The 25,021-nt window shown below is 41.0% G+C and overlaps 1 protein-coding gene across 6 annotated transcripts in view; it reads left to right on the top strand.

Annotated features, from left to right (window-relative positions):
* CHCHD3 (coiled-coil-helix-coiled-coil-helix domain containing 3) overlaps positions 1–25,021 on the top strand; it is a 246,413-nt gene that overhangs the window by 176,784 nt on the left and 44,608 nt on the right. For all 6 annotated transcript variants that reach the window (XM_037889374.2, XM_037889373.2, XM_043520868.1 and 3 more), the window contains one exon: positions 19,169–19,239. In XM_037889374.2, coding sequence (XP_037745302.1) covers positions 19,169–19,239 — 71 coding nt within the window. The remainder of the gene's footprint in view (positions 1–19,168; positions 19,240–25,021) is intronic.

Raw genomic sequence — 25,021 nt, 5'->3', positions numbered from 1 at the left:
TTTGCTTCTTACTTCCAAGTGTTTAATTCGGTTTTAAATTAGATTGTAAAATCTAAGGAATTGTGTCTTCCTGTGTGTTTGTACAGTGCCTAGTTCAACTGGGTGCTGATCCTCTAGGCACAAACAGTAATATAAACAATAAAAATGATTATATGAAATCTATGCCATTAAATATTTTACTTAAAAATATGTGAAATTGGGTAACTTGCTTGAATTTACCTTTGGAAAGTAACAACTGAGGAAAATCCTACCTTACTCTTTCAAGTGCATCACATTACAGGCAACATACTGAAATTTTAGGAGACTTTTTAAAATGCTTTACTGATTATATAAAGGTATAATTCAGTAACTCCTTTCATCATAAAGTCTCCAAGTGATTTACATACAGCCCATCTGACTCCTGAGAGGCTGGCAAATATAAACTTTATTTGCTAAGTGGGGAATCTGAGCCACCAAAAAATTAAATGACTTGACTGAGGTCACAGAGTCAGTGACATTATGAAACACAGCCGAGAACTCGTGACACCCAGTTCCTGTTCCTAATCACGGGAACACGCTGCTCCATCGTGCAATGGATGGTAGGCATTTACCTTAAAACAGAAAATTACATAATTTTAAGTGTATTTTCCATTTTAAACAGGTACCAATACCATTTTCTGATATGCATTAGAACATGGCATATTTCAGCACTTCTGTTCAGAGTATCTGCGTAGCCAGCTAGGAAACAGCCAGGAATTTTTTTTATTATACGAGAAGTGGTAGCTATATGAAATGTTGCAACCCTCTTTAGTAAATAGCCTTGTAAACCTAAAGCTCAGAAACAGCCTTCCTATACAAACAGACCCTCATTTTCATTGCTGTCAGCCTGAGTGATATTTTAATTTTTCTGGCCTTAGAAAACTTCAGTCTCTTATCCAATAGATAAATGAGAGAACCCCCAGGAAATGCTGCAGAATGTTTATGTTTGCCAGCACAATAAATGCAGAAGCAAATAAATGTCCTCTCCCATCAGGAGGAGGCGTATAATGAGTAAATGATAGGAAAAGGAATTCAGGAAACAAACGATCAATCCAATCTACGACGACAAACAATTTCTTAATAACTTGGCCTTCAATTGAATAGAGGGCTCTCTCCAGCAAAGGAGGACTGCTGAAGCTGAGCCCTGGGAAAGGGTCATTTACATGTGGCAGCTGATGGATTTTGTAATGCTGTTTGAGGTTCACTGAGCAATAAGCTCTGATTCAGGCACACGAGTTTTTGGTGGATCACCATTTGTGTGAATGTGTGTATGGGGAAAGCATAGCTCAAGAATTTAATTCACATTATGAGTTCCGGATTATAAGAACTGCACTTACATTTCTTTTGTGCTGTTCATTAAAGCAATTTTTCATAAAGGGATGCAGTTCACTCCCTGGATGATTACACAGCGTGGAGCATCAATTTTTATTCTTGTTTTAGGCGTATAGGTCTTCCCCATATTTTTAGGTGTAATTTTTACAGTCTATAACGGGTCCCTGCCCTGAAGAGTTAACAATCTAATGACTGCATCATCTCTTCAGTGAGTGTTTTGCCAGAGTAAGGAATGAATCAAGACCAAGACCTCAGGATTTGGTCCTACATTAGACATACTACAGCTGACAAAGGAGGCAGTGGGAAAAGAGGTACCATATGTCATATGATGTTCATTGTGAAGTGCATGTTTAGATTCTGCACAGAGGCTAACTGCTGGCTTCAGTAGGGTTGCCTCTGAGGAGGGTTCAGTAGGACTGCTGCATTACTTATGAGCAATCCCTGCTGACCAGTGCAGAGCTACTAATTGGTTTTAACAGCAAAAGAGGAATGTTATAGAGGTGCAGGAGGTAACAGGAAATAAAGGGCTAGGTGGAAAAGCCCCATAGTTGCTGGTCAGATGCTGCCTTGACAAGATCAGAGCCCCTTTGATACACATCAGCCCTGTATTTGGTTAAATTCCTGGATCCCCCACTCCTTACAAAAAAGAAGAGATTGGCAACTGGCTTTACTTTTTATATTGGACCTAACCATTTCAGAGTTTTTTGGCTTCTAAATCCGTTTATCTGTGCAGTATGAATAAGGTCCAACCCAGAAGTTGAGCGGAGCTTGGTACAGTTTTGGAAGGGCTGTACGCCACAATCAAACAAAAGTTTTCATTAACCATCAGATTGGAGGCTGGACAGAGGTGATAATGCCAGGCTGGTGGTGTACTCTGCTTTGTTGAATGTACCACAGAGAATCAAGTATTCTAGCATCTCATGCCTTGTAACTGAGAACCATTATACCTGAAAGCTTAAATTTTACAATATGCTTCTGTTCACATGCATATTTCTGTGCCAGATCTTTCAAAAGGCTTTTCCTTTGAAATATGGGAAGATAATCATGCCTTTGAAATGAGTAGATACTCTGCTGACATGTTTGAAATCTTTATTTTCCCCCCATATCTGAGAGTTTAACCCCATACATTACTGTAGATCGTATATACATGAGCTCATTTATTTATATGCACCATTACACACTCATGTTGAAGACATTAAGAAATAGACACAAACAAGAGAAATCAGACATAAGGCAGATATTCTGCCCATTACACACGCTCTCTTTCCTTGGTGTTGCAGCATTTTTAGTACCTAACATCACCTACTAAACCAGATATTCTACTCACATCCAAGTTTTTGTTGTTTGCTGTTGACTTGTTTAGTACTAACTGTACACAACACTGTTCAAAACATAAAACAGACATTCATTGCCCCAAATAGCTTACAATCTAAAAAGTCTAATGTGGTAGCATTTGGCAATAACTAACGTAAAACTCTACATGAGTCATTTAGAGCAGTGGTTCTCAAACTGTGGTCCACGAGCTCCATTCAGGGTGGCCGCACACGAAAGAATGAAGGGCCACCCACCTAATTAGTGGAGCCTTTGTTTGGAAAGAGAAAAGAAACTAGGAAGACCTTTCTGGGAAAAACGGAAGTTGAGGAAATTTCTCTTCTTTCCTTCCTTTATTGGGAACTTGAATTAGGTTTATGCATTTTTTTCACTGAGCTGTTACCATGAATCGAGAGGAAATTGTAGGTGTTGATATATAAAATTGAAGGACTCCTTAATGGACCCTTACAAGAAGTGTACTTTTATGTTAAAGATGTCAGTCTTAAACAATATATGTGTGTTTGCCGCAACCTTTGTAAAATTTTAAACTGCCATTTTGCTAATGGTAAATAGAATAACAGTTTACTGACTGATATTATTTTGCTTCTCTTTTGGTGCAGGCTTTAGGAATAGTATGAGGTGGATGGTAGAATAAAGTGGAAAGCTGCAATTTGCAAATACCACAAATGTGATACTTTCTTAGTGAATTCATCCACAGGACAGAGCATGGAGTCAGCTCACTGAGCACTGTAAGATCAAAAGTGCTGATTCTGAGAACTAGACTTGTCACTTTACACAGCACCCAGGAGAATTTAAAAATAAATATGGCAGTAGGCAGTGTTGCAAATAATTATTGTAACTTGAAGTAATTTTACAGTGAATTACATCTTGAAAGACATTTGCTAAATCTCATAACTGTGAAATTAGTGTTTTACCACTGTAGATTTGAAAGACAAGTGACCATGTCTAGGGCATGAGAATTTCAGGTGTTTAATACAGATGAGGCCAGTGTTACTGTGCAGTAAAACAAGGGGGAGAAAGCACTGAAAGTGTGAAGCACATTCTAAATACTTACGAGTATAGGGTAAAGCCAGCTGGGTACATGCAGTGAAGTGCAAGAATCAAAATTTAAAAGTCCATGTATAGATCCATCCATATACTATGGTAATGAGCATGGTATAGTAATATGGATGGGCAGATCCATTACTCATAATGGGGGAAGGAGAATTAAGTAGGGTTGTTGTGGCAGGAAACTTGATATTTAGGAAAAGTATATTCTACTGTGTATAGTTCTCCCCAGAATTACTGTTCAACATTTATATTGTGGATGCACCTACAGACCATAACTAGATAGGCCCCATTGTTGTAGGTTATTACATTACGGTATAGTACAAACATATAATAATGACAGTCCCTGTCCCAAATAGATTACAATCTAAAATGTGGTTAGTTCATATCTCCTCCTTGGTGCCACAGTAGGAGACCAATCCTGGTGGACAACTCCCAAGCAAGAACTGAGGGATCAGTAGACCTGGTTCATGCTGGAATGAGCAGCATAGAAGCAGATTCTTGGGTCCTGTGAACCAGGCCTGAAAAACTATGAAGCAGCCTTAAGAAAAGGATGTTTGAAGGTGTTTTAGTTTTCACAGAAATGCACTGGTACTATGCTTGGGACTCTGTAAATAGCAGCAGATTGCAAACTAAAGAGGTGGCTAAAAATCTGTGCAGACTGGTAAGTAGTACATTGTGGATCTCTGGAGAATATAGATTCTGCACAGATAGAATGCTCTCTCTGATCTGTAGGGGTAGCAATGATTAGTTTGTCTGGGAAAAAAGAATTTAGAGTGGTAAGGCTAAAACTATGGTTGGGAGAAGTGTATACAGAAGACGATAGAGTGTTAGGAAACACCTACAGCCAATAGTTGAATAAACAAGAAGGCTGTTTGGCAAGATATTGTAACAGTAAAGGCTTGAAGGAGAAAACAATGTTGGAAGGAGAATAATCAGGAAATACAGTGAAAACCAAAGAATTGTGAGTTGACATAAATATGACAAGGAATTTTTTTGTAAAAGGAAAAGAGGAGAGAAGTAAGATGGAGAATGAAAGGAAGAACTTTAAGTGGTTAATTGTTTTCAATATCACAAGGAGTCTTCGAAGAAGAAAGTATGGGCTCTTTGAGGTGGTGAGCATTAACAGGAAGGCATAGAAACTGACAAAAAGAAATGTTGAGTTCTTCTTGCTGTTGGTACTCCCAAAGGAAACTGGATGGAGGGCAGATACCAAAAACTGCCACAAATGTATAGAAAACTTGGTTGCAAAGAATACTGCATTTAATTAGAGCTGAGCAAGAAATATTTTCAGTTTGAGGGCTGAATTGAAAAATCGGGGGAGAAAAAAATTCAGTTAATTTTGTACCAAAACTGATTTTTTCATTTATTTTTTCCCCCCCTCACTAAGGTGTGACTGAAAAATGTCTTTTGGACAGAACAAAACATTTTGAATATCATTTCTAAATGACATTTTGAAACAAAACAGTTTTGAAATGATATTTTGAAATGACATTTCAAAATGATGCTTCAGTTGAAAAGAAGATTTGATGCAAAACTGGACATTAAAAAAAAAATCCCGCATTTTTCTTATTCAGCTGAATCTGCTTGCCAGATTTGATCGGAATTTGCCAATAATCTCAGTTGCCCCAGAACTACATATTTTTTTTAGCAAATTTACTATTCAGGTGAAAAAATTTGTCCTGCTGTACATTTAATGACATTTAGCAGATGTAGTTTGCACAGGTGCTCAAGATATATTAAAATTAATAAATATCTTATGGTTTTAATTAGAGGGTCCTCTTCCTAGTGTGTGTGCATGGGGTCTAAACTTAAATACCAGGAATAGTGTATTTCTCTGTACATAGGACTCCTGTCCCATCTTGTCAATGTTTCTTTACTCTTAACAGTTCAGGAAATTATTCCATCCTAAGTGATGTAATTTCACTGCCTTAAATACCATGAGGCAATAAGTGCTTTTAGAAATAGCTATAGTAAGACTGTTCTGTGATCCTGTCAGGTATCATAAGCTGAGAGAAGCTTGTGCACGTGGGTATCTTGAGATCTTCAAGGAGCATCTAAGTATTGCAGAAGTGCAGCATTGGTGATTCAGGAGGTAGCACTCTTCTGCTGAATAAATATTGAATCACTACCTCAGCGTAGTCCTCGGGAACTCTGTACTGCTCTTTTGTAGATAGGATATGAAACAGAAGTTCTGACCAATGATGGTCATTAAAAATCACAGGGCAGATTTGGTGTGTGAACCACCAGAGTCCTGGCCAAATCCTTACTTTGATAATGATATTCTGCTTCACTGAATTTCCACTCTAGTGAGTTATTTACTATTTGACCTAAACCATTTGGAAGTGTTGCTGGATATTAATCAGCTAACACGTTTTACTCCAGAGGTGGTTTTCTTTCAGTGGTAAAATAAATAATTCCTTTATATTCAGTTTGAGTGTAAGTTTATAAAATGCACTGGGATCCTTTAGGATGAAAGCTGGTACATAATTTAAATACAGACATCCATTTGTAAATGCCATTATAGTTACTGCATACATACAGTTGGCATTAGATTGTGAGCAATACAGATGTGAGAATGGTGCCGACTTCTCACTTGCCAGTTAAGGTTCCTCAGTGTTCTGAAGTCGTGTGCGATGACAGGGCCCTTTAGATTACTGAGAAATAACAATATGGTTCCTTAGTGAGAATGTAATTTGTAACATGTAATATTGAAAACATGGTGAGACTTGGAAGAAAAGTTGTAAACAGGATTGGTTTTGATTAGGCATACTGTCATCAATAGGATGTTTAAATATAGTTGTGCATCTGAGCGTATGTCTGTAAGACTGAGAACATTTGTATTAGAGAATATGCTACAATTACATGCAGATTCGATGGTAGGGTGAATAGCAATAAGAATGTTGAATAGTTTTGTCCTTTTAGTAAAGGTTTTCATTTTCTTTGGCAGCTCTGAGTGTTAACCAATTAGAGATCAGTGTTCTAGTAAGAAAGAAAAGTGAAGTGAAGCGTATCTTGGGAGAGGCTTTAGAGATATTAATAGTTATGTTAGCCAAGTGTGCCTAAAAGTTGAGCTTGGAAGCTCAGATGAAAAGGTCATATCTGAATTCTCTGCTTTGCTTCACTTGCTGATCTGATATGCTCTCTTTCACAAACTTAGGAGATGTATCACTATACTGAACATTTGGTGTTGGAAATCAGATCTGCTCTTTGACAGTCTTCATCTATAGGATGGAAAAAATATATGCAATCAGACCCAATGAGGGAGATCATAAATGACTGGAATCTAGTATAAAGCACTTTGACAAGGGCACTGATCTTATGGACTTGCAAACTGATAACTTCCTTCATGCAACACTTCAATAGTATTCAAGGCAGAATAAATATAATATATTAAATAACATACAAATTTGCTTGTAGTATAATTTGTACATCTGGTTTTCCAATGACACAGTTAAAATCAATTAAGAGACAGGCGTAGATTAAAAAACTAACAACTATTTTAACATGATTTGGAACATGAAGTTGTGCTCATCGTTAGGCTTTATAATAGGTAATGTTATCTATTTAGGTTCGTATTCTTTCCCCCATCCCTTCGTTTTGTTTGTTACGCTTACTTGTTGCATCTTCAGAAGTTTCAAAGATCAATCCCTTTGAGATAAATGGAGACAATTAACATCTCTTACAGATGAATCCTAGCCTCTTTCCCAGGGCAAGGACCCTCTTGCAGCAGAACCATTTTGCACAGTGGGAGGGAATTAGGGAGCCCACACAGGAGATATGCATCCTGTGTGTTCCAAGAAACCTAGCCACATGTGAGTTCCCTGTGCATCACTATGCTACAGAGATTTGGGGGCAGAAGCACCCACAGACTTTCCAACCTCTATTCCTAGCCCCATATAGTGGCGAGCAAGCAGTGTGGACACCAGCCCCGAGGCTGGATTAGTGTTCTCATCAGTTCCATTGCTGTGAAGTGACTGCCACAAGAGAGATTCCTTACTCTCTAGCCCTGGAGGAATCCTTCACTGCACAACCCAGCTATTTAGGCAGTCCAGGCCTATGTTAGAAATATTATTGGAGAGAAGCAGACCCTGATGTGTCGGAATTCAATGGATGCAAACGTGTGTTTTGGTTACATTAGGCATAGAGATGGAAATAACCTTCAGAAAGTTATTATGGAAGGAATTGTGGGTTATGGAAGGAATTGTGGAGGGTCATTGTAGTTGTAGCTATTGTTGAGTGAATTTGTTTCTGATCATGATTGCTTTAAGCCTTTCGGGTGGGAGGAGCTTTTAATTTTAAATTTCTGGCCTGATTTTCAAAAGTGCCAAGCATTCAGAGTTCCTGTATCCTTCAGTGGGCGCTGCAGGTGCTTAGCCCCTCAGAAAATTAAGCAATTTGTTTTTATCTTTCATGCCACTAACTTGTAATAAAAGTCAGATTTTAGTCTTGTATAAAAGGACCATATCCCTTTCTTTGTCAAATAAACTAAAAACAACATAACTATTAAGTAAAAATCTTTAAATAGATTATGTGGAATATACCTTCCTACTGAATTTGTTCAGGTTTTAAAAGTTAAAAGCACATAAATAAAAACTTCAACAGCAAAAAGGAGTTCTGGTATGAAATAGGTTATGTTGGTACTGCTCCTTTAGTGAAATTTAACAAGGGTTCTCACATTCTCTTGATTCTGTTGATAACCTTTGTCAGCTTGGATGACAGAATAACTTTTAGAGCTTCAAACTTGCTGAAAACCTTCTGAAGATTTTCAGGATAGGTAAAAAATACACTTGTGCTTTGAGATGAAACAACTGAACTTGTAAGCTTCTGTAGGAACTTGTTTTCTAATACAAAACTTGAAAATCATTGCTACCAGCAAAGAGAATTCTTCCCCTATTTCTGCATAACATGTGGCTTCCACTGCTTCTGTTGGAGGAAGATTATTCCAGAGTCTGACAGAATTAAAATGTGTTTCCTAGTATTCAGATTACATTTTCCTTTATTCAGTTTATCCCATTATTGTTAGTTATTATTTGTCTCTGTTCCATCCTGAATATTTTAGTTTAAAATGTTCCTAATTTTACATAGTAGATTAAGTCCCCTTCTATCCAGGACCCCCTCCACAACCAAAATCAACATTCCCCATTGGTTTCCTCTTGAAAATGCACTACTTCCATAAGATCCAATTAATTTTAGTACACCTTTTCAAAGAAACGTATAACAAAGGGTACAAAAAGGAGTACTAAATGAAATGCATTCCCAACACCACTACACAGTCATCTGGACTTGGTTACATCCTAACTTCTGTTGGTTCACTGTGTTGCATAGATTCCAACTCCAGAAGGTACAATTGTGATTGTTTTGTTTGACCTCCTGTATAACACAGGCCAAAAGAATGTCTTGGAAATAGAGCATATCCTGTAAATAAAAATTATCCAAGCTTGATGGAGAATCCAACCCTTTGCAAATTGTTCCAGTGATTAATTAGCCTCACTGGAACCAGACCAAGGACAGACGCCTGCAGGACTCCACTAGATAAGTCCTTCCAGTTTGATTGTTACCCACTGATGTCTGCTCTTTGAGTATGGTTTTTCAACTACTTGTGCATCCACTTTATAGTCATTTCATCTAGCCTACAGTTCCCTAGCTTGTGTACGAGAATATCCTCTGGAAGTGTGTCAAAAGTCTTTCTAAAATCAAGGTATATCCTCCCCATGGCCATGAAGTTCCAGTGGATATTGATTTATCTCGTTAGACTGACCTCACACTTGGTAAAGCAACCCCCATCCTTTCATGTATTTATACCTGCTCCTGTATTTTCACTCCATGCATCTGGTGAAGTGGGTTCTAACTCAGGAAAGCTTATGCCCAAATAAATTTGTTAGTCTCTAAGGTGCCACAAGGAATCCTTGTTATTTTTGCTCTGCAACTGGAGCTCACAGTGTGGGCTATTACCTCCTGCATATTTGTTAAGCAGGTATTTGGGTTAATGTATCTCTTTCAAAAATGTTTGCGCTAGCCCTTCCCCAGGGTCATACCCCTCTGCAGTGCTGTGGACAGAGCCACATCAAAGCACTACTGCAATACACAGGGAATTCGCCTGGTTGACTCACAGTGGTGAGGTCTGCCTTTAATGTGCATGATGAAGCTGTGGTGATTTCATTGTGTGCCTAATGTCTTCACACCTGCTGGGGCCAGCCTCAGTTGAATACAGTAATACTTTAGTCAATTCCTCAGTTACCTCCATTCTTCTCATGCAGTATATTAGTTTTGGTAGCCATCCCCGTTCCTCTCACACAGCATACTTGTTTCTGTAGCCTCCCCTTTATCTAACATTATACTATCTGCCACAATTCACCTCTCTGATTCAGGGAAACATTTTTAGGTGCCAAAATTAAACAGAAAATCATTGTTTCATTTATTTACCAAGGTAGTTGATAAAACAGTTTACTACCTTTGCTCATTTGCTCTTCAAACTGCAATAGAAAAAGGTATTGTGAAGTCCTTTAAATCATAGTTTCACAAGGGCCCATTGTGATTATCAGTCTGACTTCCTGTGTAACATAGACCTTCCCCCAAAGTAATTCATAGACAATATCTTTTAGAAAAACATCAATCTTGATTTTAAAATTGTCAGTTATGGGGAATCCACCGTGACCTTTGGTAAATTGTTCCAATGGTTAGTTACCCTCACTGTTAAAAATTTTGCCCTTTTTCCAGTCTGAACTTGTCTAGCTTCAACTTCTAGCCATTGGCTTGTATTATGCCTTTCTCTGCTAAATTGGAGAGTCCGTTACTAAGTATTTGTTCCCCAGGTAAATACTTAAGACTGTAATCAAGTCACCTCTTAACCTTCTATTTATTACGCTAAATAGAGTGAGCTCTTTGAATCAATCACTATAAGGAGTGTTTTCTCATCCTTTAATCAGTCTCGTGGCTCTTTTCTGAACCCTTTCCAATTTATCAACATCCTTCTTTAATTGTGGGCACCAGGACTGGTCACAGCATTTCAGTAGTGGTTGCACCAGTTCACAATGTGTAAAATGAGTATAATAATACCACCTCCCAGTTTAACTTCACATTTAAGATACTATGGTGAGGGCATCGTAGAAAAATCCATGAGGCAATTAATTATTCTGCATTCAGTGCAGAGTTTGGATGGTGTGCACTCAGTAATGCCTGGGGCCACATATTGAGCAATGAGGATAAAAAGAAATATTGACTAGCTACCCATTCAGTGAGTACAGGCGTGCACTGATTGAAGCAGGGGTTGTATGGAGAAAGTATGTGATCATGTAATTAAAGACTATATCATAATGCATATGCACAACGGGGAAGAATTAAGGTTGCACAGGTAACCTTATGTCATAAATATAAAGGGAAGGGTAACCACCTTTCTGTATACAGTGCTATAAAATCCCTCCTGGCCAGAGGCAAAATCCTTTCACCTGTAAAGGATTAAGAAGCTAAGGTAACCCCCCGCTGGCACCTGACCCAAAATGGCCTATGAGAGGACAAGATTCTTTCAAATCTGGAGCAGGGGGGAACAAAGGGTTTGGTCTGTCTGTGTGATGCTTTTGCCGGGAACAGATTAGGAATGTAAGCCTTACAACTCCTGTAAAGTTAGTAAGTAATCTAGCTAGAAAATGCGTTAGATTTTCTTTTGTTTAATGGCTTGTAAAAAAAGCTATGCTGAAGGGAATGTATTTTCCTGTGTTGATGTTTTTTTGTAACTTAAGGTTTTGCCTAGAGGGATTCTCTATGTTTTGAATCTGATTAACCTGTAAGGTATTTGCCATCCTGATTTTACAGAGGTGATTCTTTTACCTTTTCTTTAATTAAAATTCTTCTTTTAAGAACCTGATTGATTTTTCATTGTTCTTAAGATCCAAGGGTTTGGGTCTCTGTTCACCTGTACCAATTGGTGAGGATTATTATCAAGCCTTCCCCAGGAAAGGAGGTGTAGGGCTTGGGGGGGAATGTTTTGGGAGAAGATGTCTCCAAGTGGTCTCTTTCCCTGTTCTTTGTTTAAAACACTTGGTGGTGGCAGCATCCTGTTCAAGGGCAAGTTTGTACCTTGGGGAAGTTTTTAACCTAAGCTGGTAAGAATAAGCTTAGGGGGTCTTTCATGCAGGTCCCCACATCTCTACCCTAGAGTTCAGAGTGGGGAAAGAACCTTGACACCTTAATTCTGGTATTTCCTAACTTTTGAGTGCTTGACTTGTTCTTTTAACATGTTTTTTCTGGTATGTAATAAATAATTATCGTATAGCATGTGTGTGTGTGCATGTACAGTAGACGTGCAACATTGATGTGTATTTATCGGTGTATTGAGGGGCTATTCCACATGAACAGTAGAGGAAATAAAAGCTATTATTAATTCAACCGTTACTCTGCTAGTCCATTAGTAGACAATGCAGTACTGTAATTTCTAATTGACAGCATGTTATAGAAAGTATCATTTCTAGTCAGTATTCTCAGCACTAGCTACTGGTGAAATTATTCTAAGAAGTGGGGAGGATTTTTGTAAAATGACTTCATCTCTGGATTGTAAACAATTATATACATGAAATAAAATTCTGAGTGAATTCTGAAGGGAAGGTATTACACAGAAACACATGATATACTCAATCGAAGATGACAAATGTCTTCTTAGTAGCAGCTCATTTGATCACTCAAACGGCAATTAAAAAAATAGAACAAGTACACTTGGAATATTGTCTGTGTGTCAAAAATGCACCTTCATGCTTGAAAATTATAAAAAATTACAATCGATCCTTACAACTGTTGTGTTCATCTTTATTGATCAGGCACGAGAAAGATAAATTGCAGCCCAAATAAGATTATAGTAAATGTTAGCATCGTAAGGGACTATAGGTTGATAGAGGGCTATTCATCATTTCAAATAGTGACCTGTCCATGCTCACACTATAGTCAGTGTACTGTCTAATCACATACCTATTGATTTTATCTACATCCAAGAAACCTGGCTGCGACTGTCATTGGGCAGACAAGATTGCTTAAATGTAAAGAGGTCACTGGTGTGAAGACTATTCCGTTTTCATTTTCTTACTGATTTATTAAAAAATACGCTACCTCCAGTCATGTGCATGAAACCTCAATTCCCATACAAATGAATTATTAGGTCCGGATCACAGAAACGGGAGTGCAGTAGACCACCATGCCCTCTGTGATCGGTTATGTGCTTTTGGCTGTGGTATGTGTTACACAATTTGTTATAATTTGTGGTGATGTTTTGACTTGAAATTTAATTTCACCCTTCTTCTGAGCTTAGTATTCTTTTCTTTGATTTTTGAAGAGCTCAAGTTAGTTTGTAATTTATTAGGAAAACCTTTAGAAGACACAGTGGCTCAGAGTATGAAATGTCTTATCTTTTTACCTTTCCAGAAAGAGTTGCTCTTTTAGTACTAAGTGAAATAAGTTTGTGGTTTAGATCAGTCTCCAACACAGTAACCCGCTTTGTGGCTTTTTCTTTTAACGTCATTTGGCACAGATAACACTTGCTCAGGAAAGCTCTTGTGACCAACTGATCATGAAGACCAAATCCGCTTTTGCATTCACAAAAGGATGATCCCTCAAGATCAAGGCTAAGGCCTTTACAGTACATTTTCGTAAACTGTTCTTGTTACAGTCTGTCCCAATTAAATAGTAGTGTCTTTCCCAAAAAAGAAAATCTAGAATGATAGTTTCCATGGACTGTGTTGTGGCTATCTAAATAGATTAAATGTTTTATGGATGCCATAGTAATTAACCTTGAATTGTAACACTGTGTAAACAATTAAACTCGAGTTTTAAAAGTGTATATGTAAAAAACTAGAATATGTAATAGTATGGTGTGGAATAAAGATTTCATTGGCATAATGGCATGATTTTTGTGATGCCACATTACTCAAGAGTGTCAAAGCCCTAAATCAGGTCTAGCAAGTGCCAAACCCATTATACCACACCACATCAAGTGCTCTGTATATGACCCACATGTTACAGAAAAACTAGTTTAGGGAAGTTTGAACAGTTTTGTATGACTGACTTCATTTTTTATTCTTCCTACTATGAAGCCAGGTGTCTCAGCTGATCTACCCTAAGTCCAACTGTGCTGACATGGAGTTCAGATGAGCTCAGATCAAGCCATAAAAACCTCTTTAAAATTACAAAAAAGTACATTATTTCGACATAAAATGTCACAACTTGTTAGTCAATTGTCTTAGAATATTGTACATCCCACTGTGAAGCTCCAACATTTTCGGGTCTAGAAAAGTTTTTACTGCCCATGGGTTGAATCTTGCCTGTCTTGCATTTTGAAAGTGGGTGATTGGTGGAGTCAGGGGGAGAGGCATTCCAGAATTTAGGGAAGATGGAAATACATTTCTGGAGAGACAAGATGGGTGAGCTAATTGTGACACTTTGTACCCCAAAGCAACACACTGACACCCCCATATTTACCATGGTGATGTAATTATGACATGTTTTATACAAAGTATGCCTTGTAAGGTATCATTCTAAAAGCCTTGATCTGTTGATCATTGGATTACATGTGCTGTCATTGTGTATGAAGTTATGAATATTGACTATGTACCAGTATTTCAAATGTGAGTGACACCCACAAGGTAGTTTACATCCAGTCTAGCCAGCACATTGTGAATGGACCATTCAAGCTGATGGCCCATTAAGTAACACCCAAAGGAGCAGAATTTTTGTTTTCTCACCCTGCTCCCAACTCCCTCGTAGTCCAGTCTGCTCCTAAAAGTGCTGCACAGCAACAACCTCAGTCTACTCATTCTGATAAAAAGGGCAAATTCCTGGATCTGTTGGGGAGAAAGGTCTTCTTATCATCCAGCCTCCAGTTCAAGTTAGCCAGTTACCAGGCACTAACGGTTACATTCAATTTCCTGAACTACACCAAGTTTGCAGAGTTTACTGACAGTCTTCCGCAGCAGGACAGAGCTAGTTTCCAAGGTCTGATAGATGCACATCAAGGTCCAGGAGTTACGAGGAATCTGGAGAGTGTGTGGGTCCTTTCTTCCATTCATCCACACTCACCATGTCTTGACCAGTACTCGAGGTTATCTGTGATCTGAGCTATGATACTGTTCATGGTCTGGAATCTGTCCTTCAAGACGGCCCTGATGAAATCCAGAGGTTGTGTGGGAGAGAAAACAGAATTTTTGGCACTTATGCTGATTCCCAGTGAGGAGAGGTGTAGCAACACAGAAGTTGATGAGTAGGCTTCCTGGTGGAACTTGCCAACAAGGAGCCAATTGTCGAGGCAGGGAAAGACAGCGAGACCACGATGTCAGACATGAGCTGCTACTGGCAAGAATATCTTAGTAAAGACTCTAGCTGCGGTTGCTATTCCAAAAGGGAATAAACCACCCCCATGAGTGACATAAATTATACTGACATAAGTACCAGTGTGGACAGTGCTGTGTTGGCGGGAGAGCTTCTCCCGCCAACATAGCTGCCACCACCAGTTAGGGGTGGATTAATTATGTTGATGGGCGAGCTCTCTCCCATTGGCTTAGAGCAGCTACACTAGATATCTTACAGCGACTCAGCTACATTGGTGCAGCTATGCTGCTGTAAGCTCACTAGTGTAGAGACAGCCTTAGTCTTTCGCGGCTCTCAAGCTCCCGTCAAAAATAATGTTGATTCAGAGACTGAGATGTAGAGCCTGTTGCAGAGGGTGAAGGAAAGCGGGACTTTTGAACCCTCTGTCTCTTGCGTGGTAGTTCATAGGGCCTCTGATGGAAAAACTACTTAGCCATATGCTTAGGTCTGAACAATGGGCGTTAAAACTTCCTCTTATGGGCAGGCCTGTGTATCTCCAGTGAGTGGAAGGTAGCTCTGGAGTCCTTCAGGGTATGCAGGGATTTATCCATCTTCTGACTGAAGGGAAGTGTGATTCATTGAAGGGAAGGTCCTTATTGGCATTCTGGACCTCCCTAAGGAACCACGATTCCCTGCACAGGACGATGGCAATAGCCATAGAGCTAGAGGATGTATCGGCGGCATTGACTGCAGGATTGTAAAGCTGTCTTGGCCTTGGGTACCTATGTTACCCCGTTCGCAAGACTCCACCTTCGTTGCCTTCAAATGGTGCTGCATTGGTATACTCTCCAGACCACCCTTCCACGAACCGGTAACAGTTCTGGCCAAAGTATTGTCTTCCCTGTAACGGTGGACAACTCCTCGGCAGGTATGCATGGGTGTCCCCTTTCTCCCTTCTTTTCCACACAGGACCATTATTACAGGTGTATCTCTGTTAGTTTGGGGAGCCCATGTGAACAGGCACACATCATAAGGTGCCTGAACATCTCAAGAGTCCAGGATGCACATTAAGATCCTGGAGTTATGAGTAGTCCGGAAAGCATTCAGGTCTTTTCTTCCATTTATCCACATTCTCCATGTCATTATAATGTCTGACAATGTTATGACTGTCTTTTATATCAACAAGCAGGGAGGAGTGAGATCCATCTCCCTATGTGCAGAAGCAATCAGTCTCTGGAACTGGTGTATCAACAATAGAACCACCCTATCAACAGCTTACCTTCTGAGGAAGCAAAATATGCTTGCAGACTCCCTCAGCAGATATTTTGCAATCAAACATGAGTGGGAGCTCCATGACATGGCACTGTGCAATATTTTCAATCTATGTGGAACCCCAACCAGAGACCTGACTGCTTCTCAAGCAAACAGGAGCTGCACCATATATTGCTCCAGAGGAGCCCTAGGTTACCGCTCCCAGGGTGACCCTCTGCTTCTTCCTTGCTTGGACCAGTTCAACTATGTCTTCCCTTCTGTGGTGCTCCTGCCACAGGTTCTATGCAGAATCCAGCAGGACAGATCTGATCGTCCCCTTTTGGCCTAGACAGTTTTGGTTTCCCAGCCTCCTACATGTCTTCCCAACCATCAACCATCCTCCCAGTGTTTCCTGAGCCAGTGGAATGGCAAGATCAAATACCCCGCTCTGTGTACGCTCCACCTCTGGGCTTGATATTTGGATGGGCATCGTCCTTAGAATGTTCATGCTCCACAGCCATGAAAGTCATCCTTTCTAGTAGTAGAACGGACTCTACTAGAAGATGTAACCTAGCTAAGTGGAAGCGCTTCTCTTCTTGGGCATGTCAAAGGGGCATTATCCCAGAAACTGCACATACTCCTCTCTTCTTGGACTATATCCTCTCTTTGAAGACATCAGACTCATCCATCAGCTCCTTGCAAGTCAACTTGGTGGCAATCAGTGCATGATATACACCTTCTCAGGCCTACGTGGACTTTGCACATCCATTGTCCAGTAGATTCTGGAAAGACCTAATCAGAATCTTTCCATCTTTTCAGAAGCCTACTCTCCAGTGTGACTTAAACATTGTTCTCTCAGTACTCACAAGGCCCTCCATTGAATTTTTAGCCTCTTGCTCCATGTCTCTCCTTTCCATGAGGGTCACTTTCCTTGTAGCCGTCAGCTCACCTAGAAGGATTGGTGAGCTTGGAGCAATGTTGGCAGAGCTTCCTTTATACTGTGTTCCAAAAGGAAAAGTTTTATTTGCATCTGTACCCTAAATTCATTCCTAAAGTAGTTTCCGAATTTCACCTTAACCAGTCGATTTACTTATTGTGTTCTTCCCAAAACCGCACGCTTCCACAGAGGAATTAAGTTTCCACTCCCTTATGTTTGGCAGGACTTGGCCTTTTACCTGCAAAGAACAAAACCAATCAGGAAATCTCAGAGACTATTCATCACTACAGTAGAAAGAATCAGGGGGCATGCCATTTCCAACCAGAGAGCCTCCAAATGGATCTCTGGCTGCATTCTATTCTATCAGCTATTGAACCTTCCCCTGGGGTAAGAGCTTATTCTACCAGAGCACAAGCAACAACTGTGGCATCACTTCAGAAGGTACTCCTCCTTGGCATCTGTAAAGCAGCCACGTGGATCTCTTTTCACATCTTTGCGAGACATTATGCTCTGGTGCAGGACTCCTCTGCTGATGCTTCCTTTGGGATGGCAGTCCTCCACTCAACTCTACCATCTACATCTTTGCTCTCTCATCCTACATAGGTACTGCATGTCAGTCACCCACAGTGGAATACAATAGGGACCATCGCTCAAAGAAAAAGGGGAGGTTTGAGATGTGTGGTCCCTATCTGTATTCCACTATCCACCCTTGTTCCCCTCTGCTTCAGATCCTATCTGATTTGCGGTAGAGAAGAAACTGGAGAGTCAGTCGGTCCACTCTGCCCTTTATCCCCTTGATCCCAGGCAAGAGGTGAACTAGGACTCATGTGCCAACCAACAGGCCCTACTTTTAAATTCTCTGAGACTGGGCACATGGTGTGCATGCATAACCCGCAATGGAATACAGCTAAGGACCAAACATCTCAAAGAACCTGAAGTTACAGGTCAGCAACTGCCCCATATCACTTGTTGGTGAAAGGGAAAAACTATCTAACAAAGGCAGCTTGATTTTAAAAAGATAAAATAGCAGCTGTTGGAAGTTACTCAAAGTTTGGACTATTAGAATAAGTTAGAAAGAAATGAACTGGTGAGCAAAGAGCCAGTTGGACAGTCAGAGGATGAGTGGTTAATTTATAACATAACTGCAATTTATGACATGAATATCGCCTCCACATAAAGTCTGAGTGTACACAAGTGTAAATACATACACACACAACAATAAGGATTCCATTTATGGATTATCCAATCATGTAAAAATTATGAATCCCTCAATGCTGGCAACAGCCTCCTGATTTATGTTCCAGTCATCCTCCTCCTTCCAGTTCTTCCTTAAAACCAGTTTTTTATGCAGCCTTCCTACTATACAAAGAACTAGCACTGGTTCAGAATTTTTTGACTAAAAGCTTTTTCATCAGAAAATGCAGATTTGTTGAAACTGAAACTTTTTGGGGGAAAGAGTCAGTTTCTACTAATTTTTTAACATGAAAAAATTGAGGAAGTTGCTAAATTGTTAATACATTTTGTTTCAACATTTTCTAAATAAAAATTTCCAGTATTACAACTTGAAAGAGGCTTTTGTTTAGAAATTTAAACTACCGTAAAGTCAAAACTGAAATGAGACATTTTGACCCGAACTAAATTTTTTTTGGATTTTTGGTTTGTGACCATTTTTGAAATTTTGACTTGTCATCTCAAGTCGGGATGGAAACATTTTTCTATATAGAATATTTTCTCTGGATAAGAAAACTTTCCATTCTAGCTCTGCAGTGAACTGCTCACCAGTAATGCTTCTGCTTCGTCTTATGCTTTAACAGTTATCCCACCTTTTGTTTGTCAGGATTATACTGTAAGATGTTCAGTGCAGGGACCTGGGTTCTTTATACGTTCTGTAGAGTGCCAGGAATGTTTTCACCACTATAAATATTCGTTAGGTCATAACGTTTTCACTTTCTCCTCTCTTTTCAGAGTGCACAGTTCTACAAAGTAACCACGGAGCAATACCAACAAGCTGTCAAAGAAGTGGAAGCTAGGTTCAAGTAAGACTCCCCTTCCCCCCCGATACTTTTGAGTATGTGAATATGATGAAGTTGTGTTCATATTAAAATAGGCAAAAATTTCTCCACCTGACCTAGCAGCCTGTGCTTGGAAGGTGGCAAATGAAATATATTTTTGCAGGACTGGTTATTGAAATGAAAGAATTTTGGTGAAATCTGGTAGTCAGCCCATATTGTATTATGTACCTTGATTGCATAGAAATTGACGGCACAGTTAGTAGTATATTAATTTATTTACACCTGATTCTATTTAAGAATGCTTTGAAAAACTGTACTCCTTAAACATGCATCTTCGTTAATGTAATACCAGAACTTGGGTGCCAACCTTGCATTTCAGTAGTAGTCATCCCATTCTTGTTTAGCATAAAAGGTATTTAAATCAGTGATTTAACTTTGCCTGTAATAGCGAAGGTCAGGTTGAATTATTATTAGACCTGAGGATGGTTAAATGAAGATGCAGTAATTGATGGACCAAAGAGACTCTGACCCTTAGCTTTGGACTTTCAGTTTCTGCCAATTCTTCCATTAAGCAGAAAGTGCCATTCATCATTTTTGTATGAGTATGAAAATAACCTTTTACAACCCTTTACTCTCACCATCTACCAATAGATACTGTAGACAAAAATTATGGAATTGTGGTCATATTTTGGGTGGAGGTGTGGAAGCCTATGTAGAGCTCTGATACCCTGCCCCCGACTACGTCTGGTTTATAGTAGCTTAATAAAATGATAAAAGTCTTTAACAACCTTAATATAAAATTACTACATGTTTCAGTGGTTGGATCGGTTTGCCATTTCGTTGTGTATTCACCTACATATTATTTGAGAATCTCTTTTTAGTTTAGTGTTATGTTAATTTAGTGCTGGTTAAAGGTACCAGGCTTGCAGCCTTATGGACTGAACATTTCTGACCATCGAACAAGTATTGATTGAACTACACAATGACACTGTGCTTCAACCTTGATCTGGCAGGACTGCAAGTAGGAGTGAGAAAATGGTTTGGTTGCTATTGCTCATTCAGTTGTTCCTTCCCTCCCTCCTTCCCTTTCCATCTATGGGACTAATTAATTTTATCAACATCGTTGAATTTGAAACATCTAATTAGCACCCTCCTTCCTTTCTTTAATTAAAAAAAAATATATTTTTCTTAGCGTATGCGCAACATGGCACATGACCAGGATTCATTACCGAATTTGGTCCGCTGGCTGGATCATTAGCTTTTCTGGCCCAGGCCATGTACTGATGGAGAGCGCAACATGAATGCTGATCCATGTTACTAGATATGAAATAAGGGAATAGTTGGTAGGTAGTAGTAGCTATTGTGACTTATGTCCAGTGACTTCGTTTGCAGAGTTGGGAGGCCTGCCGTGTTCCAGCCCCCAACAATTTCCAAAATCAGTCAAGTACTGCCTGGCTCTTCCAGGTGTTTACAGGCCTGCCTAAACAGCAGGGTTCTAGGTGTAGTACCTAACATCACACAACATAAAATCATCTGGGAAGTTTAAAAACCAGTTGTGAAAAGCATTCCATTCAGTCCTCCTTTAACCAGAAAAATAGTTGTGCAAAGGGGATATGGGGAATGGGATTGTGAAATCCTCAGACTTGTTGAGACTTCCTCCTTCTGATTGTCAACAGAGACATGAATGACCATTGAAGGAAAGGTTTCAGAGTAACAGCCGTGTAAGTCTGTATTCGTAAAAAGAAAAGGAGTACTTGTGGCACCTTAGAGACTAACCAGTTTATTTGAGCATGAGCTTTCGTGAGCTACAGCTCACTTCATCGGATGCATAGCCGATGAAGTGAGCTGTAGCTCACGAAAGCTCATGCTCAAATAAACTGGTTAGTCATTGAAGGAAAATAATTTAAGGGAAGTTTGGCCTGCATGTGCAAGTAAGGAAGCATAACAGGTGAACTGATGTTATATCTAGGATAAAAAAAAATGGGTTTGTTTAGTCTGGAGAAGAGTAGACTGAGAGGGGACATGGTAACAGTTTTCAAGTACATAAAAGGTTGTTAAAAGGAGGAGGGAGAATTGTTGTTCTTAACCTCTGAGGATAGGACAAGAAGCAATGGGCTTAAATGGCAGCAAGGGAGGTTTAGGTTGGACATTAGGAAAAACTTCCTAACTGTCAGGGTGGTTAAGCACTGGAATAAATTGCCTAGGGAGGTTGTGGAATCTCAGTCATTGGAGATTTTTAAGAGCAGGTTAGACAAACACCTGTCAGGAATGGTCTAGATCAGGGGTTTCAAACTCAAATGACCACAAGGGCAACATGAGGACTAGTACATATGCCCGAGGGCTGCACCACTGACCACCCCCACCCCACGCTGCCCTGGCTCCGCCCCCACTCCACCCCTTCTGTGAGGCCCCACCCCTTCCGTGCCCCATTCCAACCCCTTCCCTGAAATTCCCACCCCAACTCTGCCCCCTCCTTGCCCCCAGGGGGTGCAGGGTGTGGCAGGGGGCTCAGGGCAGGGGGTTGGGGTGCAGGAGGGGACCGGGGTGCATCAGGGGGTTGGGGTGCAGGAGGGGTGTGGCAGGGGGCTCAGGGCAGGGAGTTGGGATGTGGGGTGTGGCAGGGGGCTTAGGGCAGGGGGTTGGGGTACAGGAGGGGTGCGGCAAGGGGCTCAGGGCAGGGGGTTGGGGTGCAGGAGGGGTGTGGCAGGGGGCTCAGGGCAGGGGGTTGGGGTGCAGGAGGGGTGCGGCAGGGGGCTCAGGGCAGGGGGTTGGGGTACAGGAGGGGTGCGGCAAGGGGCTCAGGGCAGGGGGTTGGGGTGCAGGAGGGGTGCGGCAGGGGACTCAGGGCAGGGGGTTGGGGTGCGGCAGGGGGTTTAGGGCAGGGGGTTGGGGTGCCGGAGAGGTTCAGGGGGCGGGTCCGGCCCGGCGCGCACTGGGGGCAGGGCAGGGCAGGCTCCCTGTCTGCCTGCCCTGCCCCCGTGCCGCTCCGGAAAGCGGGCCGGGGGGGGGAGGGCACAGGGGTCTGTGTGTTGTGCTGGCCGCTCCTCCAGGTACATCCCCTGAGGCTCCCATTGGCCGGGAATGGGGGAACACACAGACCCCTGTGGCACCCCCTGCAGGTTCCGGCCACTTCCCGGAGCTGTGCGGGGGAAGGGCAGGCAGCCAGGGAGGGAGCCTGCCCTGCCCCCGGTGCGTGCCAGGCCGGAGCCACTCTAGGTAAATGCTGGGGGGGGGGCCGCAGAAAATAACCCCACGGGCCGCATTCGGCCCGCGGGCTGCATGTTTGAGACCCCTGGTCTAGATAATACTTAGTCCTGCAATGGGTGCAGGGGATTGGACTAGATGACCTCTTGAGGTCCCTTCCAGTCCCATGATTCGTGGATTAGATCCTTAGGGTATGTCTACAATGCAGTTAAAAACCTGCAGCTGACCTGTGTCAGCTGACTCAAGCTAAGGGGCTGTTTAATTATGGTGTAGACATTCAGGCCTGGGCTGGAGCACAGTCTCGAGGACCCTGTGAGGTGGGAGGGTCCCAGAGTTTGGGATGAAGCCCAAGCCTGAAAGTCTACACCACAATTAAACAGCCCTTTAGCCTGAGCTCTGTGAGCCCTTGTCAGCTGGTGTGGGCCAATCGTGGGTGTCTAACTGCAGTGTAGATATAGCCTCAGACTATATCTTCCATTGTTGTTTGCAGTGTTGTTGTAGCCGTGTTGGTCCCAGGATATGAGGGAGACAAGATGGGTGAAGTAATTTTGACCAGTCAAAGATATTATCTCACCTTCCTTGTCTCCCGTAAACACTTTTGAAGCCAGTTGTTTCCTGTTTACGGTCATCCATGGATGACCAAGTCTCCAAGTGCACCTTGGCAAACTCGTCCGTCTTGTCAGCAGTTTCTGATAGTTGTACTCAAATACACTTTGGCAACAGACTGTAAAAATAGACCTGGGTGAGAAATGGCTTTCTTGTCATTGAACATTAAAACGTTCCCTGTTACCCACTGGGATGATACCAAGACCTCTTGAAAATTTTAGCAAAAAAACTAGAAAGATTGATTCACCCCAGAATAGCCAATAGGCTGATGGCTAGGGCACTTTATGTGGAGGAACACAAGGTCTGGGGTGAGGGGGGCAGGGTGACTCTATCTCTTGACAAAATTATATCCTTAATTTTAAGCATGAGAGTAGTCTCCTTGAAATCCATGCTAATAATAAATACAGAGGGCCAAATACAAGGGTGTTTTTTAAAAAGGGGAGGTTTGTATCCCAATCCTGTTTTATCCAAGGCTATGGCTACACTGCAGAGCTTACAGTGGTGCAGCTATGCTGCTAATGCAGACACTCTAAGCCAACAGGAGATTTTAGGAGAGAGGACCGAAGCCTGACCCCACTTGAACCCCACCCCCTGGGTCGGGGGGGCCAAGCCTGAAGCCCAAGGGCTTCAGTCCAAGGCAGGGGGCCTGTAACCTGAGCCCCGATGCCCAGGGCTGAAGCCCAGGGTGGTGGGGCCCAGGCTTTGGCTTTGGCCCCAGCAAGTCTAAGCCAGCCCTGGTGACCCCATTAAAATGACTTAGGGGTCCCGACCCACAGTTTGAGAACCACTGACTTATACCAGCCTACGCTGTAGTGTGTATGTAAGCTAAGATGCCAGCGTTTGTTGGGGTAGCCTGATTAGTGGTTCCAGGTATGGTTCATTGCTGTATAGAGGCAGAAAAGACTAGAAGAAAAGGTATTTGGAAGTACATTTATAAATTCAGATATGTTTCATAATTAGCAAAAATAGTGAGGGACACTTGGGATGCAAATGGATTTTATTACCCCATATTTCACATTTTCCTTCATGTAAAAGTCTCTTTTTAAAACTGTAAATTTCCATGCTCTTGTGGGGTTAAACTAAATGAATGCTATTTTAACACTGTCTTTGGTGTGGGGTTTGATACATAAATTATGAATGATTTAGTGAAACCTAAAGATGATGCTCTTTTGGTATCACCAGCCGCTTCTTGTGTCAGTGTAATTGAATGTAAGGATGGAGGACAGGGTTTCAAGCAATAATGTTTAAAGAGCTTGTTTAATTGGCTGTAAAAGAAGAATTAAATAAGGTTGAACTGCTAAATTTATAATTCTGTTAAATGTGTAAACCAATGTGCTGCATGTTAGTACGATTTCAAGTTGAAAGTGTGAGATTAATAGCACTAATTGTGGTATTGTTACGAAGCTGCTCCACTAATCATTTTAAACATGTCTCGAATTTTAGGAAGTTTCATCCAGATAGCTTAGAATTCTGTTTCAACGTTTAAATTAAAATGTATTTCAAGAGTTTGAAATAACTATCTACCTATCTTTCTTGCATTTTCCTTACCTTCCTCCCTTCAGTCCTTGAAATTATGTCATTTGTGGCTTCAGTGGGCTTTATGCACAATTCACTCGTTAAAGGGAGAAGACTAAATACCCTATATAGACTTGTATCAGAGAACTCATAGATCCTCTGTATTTTGTCTGCACTATTTATTGATGCCTGCTTATTATCTACTTCAGTGCTGCATGAATTAGTGTGATATTCCAAATGTGCATGATAAATGTTTTATCTCTTTAAGGCCCAGATTCACATTGATCAAATTCTAAATCATCAAATGGTTTATCTCTCTAAGACACTAATTCACATTGATCAAATTCTAAATGATCAGGTTCAGTCAGTTCCTGCAGTACACAAATTATATTAAAACAACATTACTAGAGCATGCTGCCTTTTCTAATGTAGGAGTTATGTTACCAGCAGTTACATTATAACCAGAATTATTATATTATGA

This window comes from Chelonia mydas, chromosome 1, assembly GCF_015237465.2.
Source record: "Chelonia mydas isolate rCheMyd1 chromosome 1, rCheMyd1.pri.v2, whole genome shotgun sequence".
NCBI lineage: Eukaryota > Metazoa > Chordata > Testudines > Cheloniidae > Chelonia > Chelonia mydas.
Note: the sequence above shows the minus strand (reverse complement) of the source record. Positions and strands in the feature narration are given on the sequence as shown.